Source organism: Priapulus caudatus, unplaced genomic scaffold (assembly GCF_000485595.1).
Source record: "Priapulus caudatus unplaced genomic scaffold, Priapulus_caudatus-5.0.1 Scaffold3, whole genome shotgun sequence".
NCBI classification, from domain to species: Eukaryota; Metazoa; Priapulida; class Priapulimorpha; order Priapulimorphida; family Priapulidae; genus Priapulus; species Priapulus caudatus.
In genome coordinates this window covers 1308027-1319518 of record NW_014577064.1, presented here as the reverse complement: position 1 = coordinate 1319518, position 11492 = coordinate 1308027, and the positions used below count along the sequence as shown (strand labels likewise).

At 44.6% G+C, this 11492-nt stretch overlaps 1 protein-coding gene across 1 annotated transcript in view; it reads right to left on the bottom strand.

The window, feature by feature from the left end:
- Positions 1–7075: 7075 nt before the first annotated feature.
- Positions 7076–11492, bottom strand: part of LOC106820925 (serine/threonine-protein kinase NLK-like) — a 37432-nt gene continuing 33015 nt past the window's right edge. The window contains exons 7-9 of the mRNA XM_014825530.1: positions 10520–10708; positions 9542–9740; positions 7076–7137 (exon numbers count right to left, since the gene is read on the bottom strand). Coding sequence (XP_014681016.1) covers positions 7076–7137; positions 9542–9740; positions 10520–10708 — 450 coding nt within the window. The remainder of the gene's footprint in view (positions 7138–9541; positions 9741–10519; positions 10709–11492) is intronic.

Here is an 11492-nt window from a genome sequence, read left to right as displayed (position 1 = left end):
CATTGTGCGTTGTAATTACGCCGTGGCTATCCTTACGGAGACGTAAGAACGTTCATTTTTTCTATACTTACGGATCATATCCCATCATGCAAAGCGCCGCGGACAAGTGCAGCCCCAACATGTTTACATCCGCGCATGCACAGGCACTTGGACCGTTTCAATAATAAAATGATGGTTAATAAATACAACTTGTCAGTAGCCTACTACTACAGTACCAGCAATAGTCTTAATGTTTGATTTGACCTAATAACTTCACTTCAACACCGTTCAATACACCGCTGCAACACATAGCCCGCACGCCATTGTGCATGCACAGACACAGTAGGTTAGAACCTACCGTGTAACTCTAACCTACTGTGTATCTGTGCATGCACAATGGCGTGCGGGCTATGTGTTGCAGCGGTGTATTGAACGGTGTTGAAGTGAAGTTATTAGGTCAAATCAAACATTAAGACTATTGCTGGTACTGTAGTAGTAGGCTACTGACAAGTTGTATTTATTATTATTAACCATCATTTTATTATTGAAACGGTCCAAGTGCCTGTGGTCATACCGTTAGAAATGCGCGAATGTACGGCACAATTATTTCAGACGGCTTTTAACTATTAAAAAAAAACAGAAGTACCAACGGAGTACAATTTACAAGATGAGTTTATTTACGTTTCTTCGTCTCGTGTTTGTTTATAACAAGGGTTTAGACTCCCGGCGCTGCACAGAACAGTGTCTAACAAGGAACCTCAAGGTAGCTTAATCCGTGGTGCCACCCTGACACTGTCGGCAACGATGAGAGCGGGTTCTGTACACACGCACACACACACACAAACACACTCAGTCATTCGTGCGTGCGCTCCTGTGTCGCATATATAGCCTGGCTGATAGCAGCACACACGGGCCATGTACCCTCGTCGCACGTACGAAGTAAAAACACGTTTAAAATCTCGACAGTAGTGAGGATGTATGCGTCCTGGAACATGGCCGCGCACTAGGCTCAGCGCAGAATGCAGACAATTCAAACCTACTGCTAGTAATGTTGCTGGTGGTATCCATCTTTGACAATGCTTCATCCATTTCCTTCTCTGTTGCTAGTGCAAGACACATAATAATACAAAGATGCACAACTTAACCGAGAGTGGCATCAAGTTGCCTAATAGCACGTCCCTATTACTTTTACAAGCCCGACTAGTCCATACACAAACTGGCTTTCACGTTTTCGCACACAAGAGTAAACGGCTAACACGGAGCTCTATGTTAAAACCTCGTCTCCAGGGGCCTCTGTCCTTGTCGTTGTCTCTTCCTGGTTGCAGGCATTTTCCTATTACCTACTATCTCACTATTGATTACTGCATCTCTTACGCTCACAATCATATTCCTGCTTACTATCACTCTCCTCCTAATCTCGCACCTGCCCACCGCCTCTCTTACGATTCCTCATGATCATTGTCAATTTTCCCGCATCTTTCATTCCCCCTGCCTCACCTGTGCTACTCTGTATCCTTTCTAATCCTAGCTGTCCCTCCCCCCTTCCTGCAGCTTTTCTGGCTGCAAACTCCCATGCACAAATAAACGGTATCTCACTCCCTAAAACAGTGCTGCAACAGTCACTAGCGTCATGGAATCATAACAGGACCTCATATACATCGAGGAACCGGTTAGGCAACATGATCACTGAGGGGCCCTCATGTCCATCACACACATCACCTCATGCACATCTTGCCATTCCCGACATGGTAACACATATACATGGTACATGGTTTACATATAAAAAACGGGCGATTTCTTTAATATAAAAACGTTAACACATTCCTTTTGCATGGGACTCTCGTCCGTGAGTGTAACTTATTGGCAGCGTGGCCCTCTGGTGGCCACACTTCGTAATTACATGCTGGTGTAAAATATAGAACGTCGGTGTGCACAGCAACATCGCCGGATCCCCTGTAAAGATTTAGGGTGCCCTATTATTTGCCGCGCCCTCTGTAGAAACAACAGAGAAGTGCCACCACAACTGCTTGAAGTATGCATGGCTATCGCTGCAGAACTATGCCAAATTATTGTGCAGATTGAGAGCTGCACTTACTGAATTCGAATGCTGGCCTCATGTCACCCTAGCCAGCGGGATGTTCAATCATTCTATGCTCTGCTTCTAAGTGATGCATCATATTATGTGAGAGCAGTCGATGATGTCTGAACATCTTCCCCATCCTCCCCATGGCACACGCCGCATCCTGGAAGCATGGGGATGACTTCTGAACATCTTCCCCATCCTCCCCATGGCACACGCCGCATCCACAGACGTGTGGCTGCTTATCCAATCATCGTCATCTCCTCAGCTTGCCAGCCTTCGTCGATGCGCTGTTGACGCTCCCCTCAGCAGACGACATGCTCACGTGTCGCTGGAGTGGTTCACTGCAGCCTTCACACTGAGCTAGGCATTCGCTACGTCACCAATCATCTACACACGATTTCATTGACAATATTCCATTTGATCGGCACTGCCAGTGTGCGGCAGGGCCAGCCCGTCGGCGGAGTTCACCCGCTCGCGTCATCAATATTCCACGCATTCGTTCAGCGAATACCGCAGTGATTGGACTGACACCACTGAGACGAGTTGTCCGCTTCTTCTTAGCACTTACACGTGCGTGCACTGATACCCCAATGGCCTGACGTTAAGTGTGGGGTGCGGCCAACGGACTACAGAACAGGTAACAAACATATTTACAGAACTTGGTAAAAATTGCTATTATTTACACTAGTCCCCACTACCACCACCACCACGGCCTGGGAGCTGAGCCGACCTGATGCCCTGCTTACCTCCGACCTTCACGCGACCTGCGTCAAGATCAAACAAATGCCCATTTACATAAACACTGTTTTAACAGTGGCAAAAATTTGGAGCACCATTCATGCAGGGGGTGCTACCATGCAACCCGATCTTCTTGATACACAAATCTCAAGAATGCATCCTAGAACCTCTGCCGAGAGCACTCAGTGCCCCCTAGTGGCAAACTTTAAAAAAAGCAGATGTTCCTGCCCAGCTCCTCAGGCCATCACAACAGCTTGTAAAAATGCTTTGGATCTTTCGTTGGCGCCCATGAGCGCATCATGCCGTCCACAGCGGGGCGCCACCAGTCATAAATACCAAATAAATACGATATCAAAAGAGTCTCATCAAAAATGCATTTTCATTTTTGGTCGCTTGCTGCTTGGCTGTCGCACAGTGCAATCCTTGGTCCTTAATGGTCCTGTGGCAGTGAACATTGTCACACGGTGGGCCAGACTCTGAGTGATGCTGTCCAGTTCTCCTCCTAGCTGACTGGCATTTTATTCCCATACAATGGGGGACGGGGGTAGTTCTGACGCATGTGCAACTGTAGAGCTGTAAGAGAGATGCAAGCAAAACACTCGTCACTACATAAATCAAGAATTAAATTGTAGTTGAAAAATTCATATATATCCTAAGTTAAAAATCCCAATGTTTTCGACGCACAACGACGAAAGATTGACGGTCTCACATTTTAGCAACTCTTCAAACTATTTCATTTTCGCTCAGATACACCCATTCGAAAGACCGTCGCAAAAGTGCGCAGTTGACCTGTAAAACTTTTATTAATTATTTAACATACACTGAACTTCAAAATCTTTTGAAAAAAGTGGTGAATAAATTTTTTCCCATCTTATTGTCCATCTTAAATTTAAAACTCGAGTAATACTGAATTGCGGACAAACACTGGTTACTGTAATAAATTAAAATTAATTAATTGAACAGCACTCACTTTATTTCATAACACTAAGTCCTTGACATTACCCGACACATGGTAACACATATACCCATGGTAAAAATGTTTAGACATATACAAAAAACGCTGGTCGATTTCTTTAATCAAGACTAGAAAAACTTAACCGACTATGTTTCTCTTTTCGTATAAAGAAATAATCAAAAACCTCGAACCAGAAATAGTAAAAAAAATATTGAACAGCAAAAATGAGGAACAAATTAATAATGTTGTTGCGAACACGCCATTCCTGATATATTAACACATATGGATATGTAAAATATCAGTAAACGTTCTTGGTGTGCAGGAGCAGCATACATCTATGTCACTGAGTGTCATCCCCTGTATGACATGATTATAAGGCGTGCCTAATTCAATATTTGCTGTCAATGGTGTGAGGCCCGTGCGCCCTTTAAGTAAGTAAAAAAATGCAAACCAGCAGAAGTGCTCACCCAAAATTTGGTAATGAACTAATGATAGTTATACAATGTCTACTGCAGGCTGGGACAACATCGAAAATATTCCAATTTATGTGGCAGGGTAGTTCAAACTGCAACTACCTAAGATATTTCGAAGGCTTAGGCTAAACCTCGATTCACCGCGCCTTAATTAGTTCCAGCGGCAGATGTTCTCAACTTTCACTTCTTATGTCTCAATCTGACTTCTATAAGACTGATGCATCATGATTATGTAGAGGCAGTCGATGATGTCTGAACATCTCCCGCTCCTCCTCAGATTGAGCAATCGCGCCTCAGCAAATTGTCCTGGAAGCAAGGATGACTCTGAACATCTCCACCTCCCATTTGCAATCGGACTGCATCCTGGAAGCATGGGATGGATCTGAACATCTTCCCCATCCTCCTCTGTCTCCTCATGGGCAACAAGATCCCATCCGCTTCCTTTACTAATTCGGTTAATTAGGCCATTGGGTTATTTACCAGGCAAATTCTTGACAGATAAAATATTCATTCAAATACCACCAAATCAATAATAAATCATCTGTATATTAAAGGTGTTCATAAATAAAACAGTGTCTATTTCTCAATTGTTATAACCAATAGCTCCAGTTATCTCCAAAGGGAATTAAATCATTCAATATATACAATTACATAATATAATAAGTAATTCTTCTACAAGTGTCCATAAATAAGTGCTATCCCTTGGTTTTAGCAATGACGCACCTTATCATAGGAGAGCATCCTAGAGATAGGTCATTTCGAGATTTCAAAAATATGAAACATCATTCACTCCAATATCTCCTTCTGGAGTACATCAAAATATAAACCAATGCAACATATACGCTGCATTCTATGTAAGCAGGGATACTTCTGAACATTTCTCTTCTATCTCTCCCCTATACCTCCCCACAACAACACCTAAACAAAAAAGATTTTAACGGCAAATATTACCACCAGACGTGTCATTCTGCTACATAATACTAATCCAATTCGCTTCAGTTCATCAATTGTTCTACTTACAGTTGAACCTCTGATATTCCCCCACCTTCCGTCGATGCGGCTGTTGTACGCTCCGCCTCAGCAACTCGACATCATGAAAAAAAAAATAGAATTAAAGTGTCGCTCTAAAGTATGAAGTGTTTACAATTGCATCCTTTCAAATAATCACAATATAATAAATATATCAAAATATATGAAAAATAAATTTTTATATGGACTCTCATATTCGAGCCTCAAATCAGTGCCCCATTCACACGTCACCGAATTGCATCCTTACATCCGATTCATTGAACCATATTACCGAATTTTGAATCGTGATTATCCAGGCTGCCAGTGTGCGCAGGCCCAGCCCTCAGCGTTATTCACGCCGCATTTGAATAAGCCTTACCCGAATCCGGCTTTCCCCGATCGAATGCCTCCAAGATCTCTCGTGTCAAGGAGCTAAAAAGTACTGATGACCATCTGAACACTTGCGCAAAAACGATCTGGAAAAACCGGCTCGATTCAGCGAATTACCAGCAGTATCTGGCTTCTGACACCTCCAAAAACAACGGAAAAATCGAAGTACTCAAATTTGTGGGCGACGCATTCTTCTTACCAACTGTCACACAATATCCTGCAAACAGTCTACCACCCCCAATGCTCTTGAAATCCTCTCAACTGTGGGTGGCGGACAATCCGCGAGCTACCAGGAACAGAGTTAAGCAAACATATAATAAACAGGAACTTGTAAATATTAATTTCATATTCACAATTTACCATCTAAGTCCCCACACCACGCAGCACCACGCCTGAGAGCTGACCGACTTTGATCCTGGGGCTCTTTCACATCTGTATTCTACGACCATTAGTATTCACAACAATTTAAACAAAAGCACAAGCAACTATGCTTACAGATCAAACAAAATAACTCTAGCATCTTACAATATAACACACTCTGAAAAGTTTAATGAACATGGCATAAAATTTCGAACACTCTATATTCGATATTGCATAGGGTAACACAACCTTCACAACCGATCTTCTTGATCACCACAAATCATCAACATGCATCCTATATATCCTCTAGCGAGCTAAGACAGTTCATAAATTAAGCCTTTCTCACACTAATTCGGCGACTAAGCTGTAAAAAAAGCAGCATTTCCGAACAATTCAGATCTGCCTCAGGCGCCCATCACAATCAAAGCTTGTAAAACTTTGGATTCTTTCGATTGTGAGCAGCCATACGCATTCATGCCGTCCACAGCGGGGCGCCACCAGTACATAAATACCAAAAAATCGACTATCAAAAGACACTTGCTACCCTCCATTCAAAAAATTTGCATTCTATATTTCATTTTTCGGCACGTCGCCCTTGTTATGCTGCTTTTGCTACCCTGAACTCTAAAACTGAGCTAGCAACTCCTGTGCATCCTTTTTAAATCCGGTCCTGTGCAGTGAACACTTGTCACCAAAATCGTGCGGCCAGACTCTGAGTGATGCTGTCTCAGATCTGCCTGTTAGCCCATGCATTTCTGAGCACTCTAAAATTCAAACCAGATTAACAATGGGACGGGTGTATTTCTGACGCATGTGCAACTGTATAGCTGTAAGAGAGATTGGCAAGCAAAACACTCGTCCACTACATTAAAGATAAATCAAGATTAAATTGTATTAAAAATTCATAATATTAATACCTAAGATTATAAACCAATGTTTTCGACGCATACACGACGAAAGATTGACGGGTCTCATTCACATTTTAGACAATCATCTCAACTATTTTCATTTTCGCTCCAGATACCACCGAACTATAGTATTATGAGCGGCTGCAACTACTCTGAAACTCTTGAAGCAGCAGAATGATGGTTAATGCATAGAGCACACCGTTGCCACTGTGCAGTTGCTGATAACTGTTTCACGCTTCGCATCTGCAACGAATTACAGTGCCATTACAGACAGCTGTCTGCAGTAGACTGCACCTCACGCACACCCAACTCACCACATAATTAACTAAATACTGTCATCAACAAGTTACACTACTGTGAGCTCATTTAATAATGAATGTGGGCTAGTCTACGACTAACATTTACTGCGTCATTAACGATTTAACACTTAGCTCCAATTTTCTGTTAATCGACAATAAACTTCCAGTTACAAACAATCACCTTTTAATATATAATTTTTATTTATACCGTATTTAAAATAAGCAATTCGTACTTTATTTTTAATTCCCAATCGGTAACTAACATTGTCATTATATCCACATGCTCACGTCCGCCATCATCAGATACACACTCACCGAGCCATACCCGACGCCTCACGTCCATCACTCTCTCCACTCAACCTCCGTTACTCCCCTCTCCCCGAAGTTTTGCTTTCAATGCGAGAACGTCACACCGTTACTTGGCTGAGGGTGGTTTAGTCTGTGTAGCCAAACTTCAAAGTCACGTTACGTCATACACGCACACACGTGATCTGCTTGTACGCTGCGTCGTGCTGCCATCTACCGGCGGTGAACCGCGGCTCGCATGCAAACACTGACAAAGGTTCAGTAGCCGGCCAGGGTTAGTATTTATAGCTTTGTACGCGCGGAATAAACGCCAGCAGCAGACAGCTGGCTGTGGCCGGTCACTCAACCAGCATTTAACAGTATGTTGACTTATCACACAGCTGCTATACTAGGCAGGAAGGACAGTCAACTGTCAGCTAGGGCTGTGCATGTAGAGCAGGCACTGGTCAGTGTCCACAAAGAGTCTGCTGCATATACACATGCGCTACGGTCAGCACATGTGTTGAGTCAAAGACCGTATACAGGGTCTTTGGTTGAGTGCACGTGTTCGTGAGTGCCGCGGTGGGGGACTCTCAGTTGTGATCTGGCATATACTAGTACTGGTGTACTGGCTAGCACATCAACTGTGCTTAGTGTATTAGTGTGAGCATGTATGTGCGTGCATGCGTGTGTGTGCGTGCATGCGTGCGTGTTGTGGTCTGTGTGTGTGTGTGTGTGTGTGTGTGTGTGTGTGTGCGTGCGTGCGTGCGTGTTGTGGTCTGTGTGTGTGCGTGCATGCATGCGTGTTGTGGTCAGTGTGTGTGTGTGTGCGTGCATGCGTGCGTGCATGCATGCATGCATGCATGCGTGTTGTGGTCAGTGTGTGTGTGTGTGTGCGTGCGTCGATGTGCGTGGTGATGGGTCACATCGTTATACTAGTAGTGGTCACTACCACATGCCAGCGCCCACTAGGACTAGTGCATGTGTTTACCGTTGGTTCGGTAGTGTGTGTGTGTGCGGTGTGGAGTAGGGTGTTGTAGTTGCAGAGTGGGTATACTAGGCCCAGCACAGTCTCCTGTCTCTGTTTACTACCAAGTGTAAACAAACCCTTGCCTTCTGTTATCAGGGTGCGATGACCAGAAATCATGGCCACCTGTGAACACTCCAGATATATTTTTAGCATCTAGGCTTTGTGTTGCTACCAGTTCATCTAGCTCCGTCCTGCCACTACCATGAATAGACTCCTACTTAACCGAACGAGAGCAGGTTTTGGGGATTCAAGGAAAATCAGGAGTGGAGTCACTTCTTGCTGGTAAAGTTCACGAGGGTGTTGGCTCGGTTTTCCCCCCTTTAGTGGCTTTATTGCGCAACTACGCTCAGCATTGCTACGGCAACAACCAGCGTAAGCGCTTACAGAGGAAATCCCACCCAGCTGTACACGTAAGCATGAAAGTCTCCTGCGAAGGTTCAAGCTACTACTGCAGCAGTATGTATGGAGAGCAGAGCACACTGCTGCACGAAGGGTCGTTGTCGTATCAGGTACTACATATATGTACCCGAGGTAGTTTTAGATTGTTTAGTATTATGTTTATTTTTTATATGAGGTATGTTTAAGGTTAGTGTTAGGGTTATGGTTAGGGTACACTTCTGTAGTACAAGTCTGGTACACTTTGTGTATACATATATGTACCTCGGGTACATATATGTAGTACCTGATACGACAACGACCCCTTTTATATATTATAGAGTCCTGATACCACTATATAGTGGTTTGACAGTGGGAGGCAGATATTATGTAGGTTGGTGGTGGGCAATGGTTTAGGATGGGGGGGGGGGTCCTGGGTAGGTGGGTAGGTAGGCAGATACGTGAGTGATGAGGTATGTAGTAGTGCAGGCAAGTAGACAAAGAGTAGATACCAAGTAGGAAGGTAGACGCAGTATTACTCGCCTAAGTAGGTGGCTAGATCCAGATAAAGATAGTCAGATTGTTTACCTGCGAACATTTGACACCGTACCTATTCCCAAGAACGCAGTCACCTGCGTCCGCGCACAGCGCCACCTACCTTTAACCTGCTGCACGGAGCTGATACCATCCTCAAAGCTGTCGTCAAACGTTGCCGTTGCAACGGGCTCAAAGTCGCCCGTATATTGCCGACCGGCGTTGGTGTTGTAGCAGCACTGGCACATGCACGAGTGGTAACGCAGCCGACCCTCGTCCAGGTACGGGTGCGCCAATGCATCGATGCATGTGATCCTCTTCTTCTGCAATGCAGCGACGTCATAGCATTACCACGGTGACCACAGATAGGTACGCAATGTTCGTGTATCAGTGGTATGGCAGTAATAATTAACAGATAGGTGCGCAATGTCAGTGTATCACAGCGTTACCATGGTGACCACAGATAGGTGCACAATGTCAGTGTATCACAGCTCAGTGTATCACAGCGTTACCATGGTGAATCCACAGATAGTGACACAATGTCAGTGTATCACAGCTTCAGTGTATCACAGCATTACCATGTGACCACAGATAGGTGCGCAATGTCAGTATCAACAAGCGTACGGCATGGTGACCACAGATAGGTGCGCAATGTCAGTATCACAGCGTTACCATGGTGACCACAGATAGGTGCGCAATGTCAGTATCACAGCTTCAGCGTATCACAGTGTTACCATGGTGTCAGTGTATAACAGCGTTACTGTGGTGACTATAGACAGTTATGCAATGTCTGTGGGCACAGCATTATTTAAAGTTGCAACAAATGGGTGCACAATATCTTCCATGTGACAGTTGCTAGCTAAAGACTGCGTTTGGACAGCTTAATGATGGGGGAGGGTTGCCTTGTCAACTTCCTGCCAGTTGAGATCAGCAGATTGTCACAGCTGATGGCTCAGTGACAGACGGCTGCATAGTGCGTTGTCCGTATGACAGTTGACAGCCAAAGACTAGCCTATATAACGTACACGTGCGTGGACGAATTTGTGTGAATTTTGTGGATCATGCAGACACATTGATGCATTAGGTGTTGTGACACACTTACCGGGTTGAAAATAAGGAAGCGGCACAGCAGGTCAACAGCTTCGTGCGTCGCTTGACTGGACAGCGTATACAAGGCACCTAGGGACGGTGGTTTGTGGGCAGTCCTCAGCATATGCACCCTCGCACCCTCGCACGCTGACGTCATGTCCTCCAGGGGTGGCGTCCCAAGCAAGTCTGTTATCAACTCCAGCTGCGCAGACACAAACAACAACGTCAGTGGTACGTGGTATTAATAATATTATTATAATGAGCTATAGTATTATGAGCACATGCACGTACCTCTGAAAGCTCTTGAAGGCAGCAGAATGAGGGTTAATGCAGAGAGGCACACCGTTGCCCTGATGCAGGTTGCTGATGAACTTGTTCACTCGCTCTGCAACGAATTACAGTCCATTACAAGCTGCTGCAGTAGATTGCACCACACGTCACACCAACTCACCACAAATTACTAATCTGTCATCAACGTTACCACTGTTGAGCTCATTTTAATTAATTGAATGTGCCTAGTCTACGACTAACATTTACTGCAGTCATTAACGATGTTACACTTTAGCTCCAATTTTCTGGTTAGATCGTACAATAAATTTCCAGTTCCACAAACAAGTCCTTTTAATATATATTTTTCTTATACCGGTATTTATAATGAAGCAATTCGTACTTTATTTTTAATTACCAATCGTAACTATACATTGGTCATTATTATCCACATGCTCACGTCCCCAGACTCAGATACACACATCCGGATGCCATACCCGACCCTACGTCGCATCACTCTCTATCACCTTCCAACCTCCGTTACTCCCCCTCTCCCCGAGTTCGCTCAATGCGAGAACGTTCACACCCATACTCAAAGTCACGTACGCACACACCGTGAGCTGCTTGTACGCTGCGTCGTGCTGCCATCTACCGGCGGTGAACCGCGGCTCGCATGCAAACACTGACAAAGGTTCAGTAGCCGGCCAGGGTTAGTATTT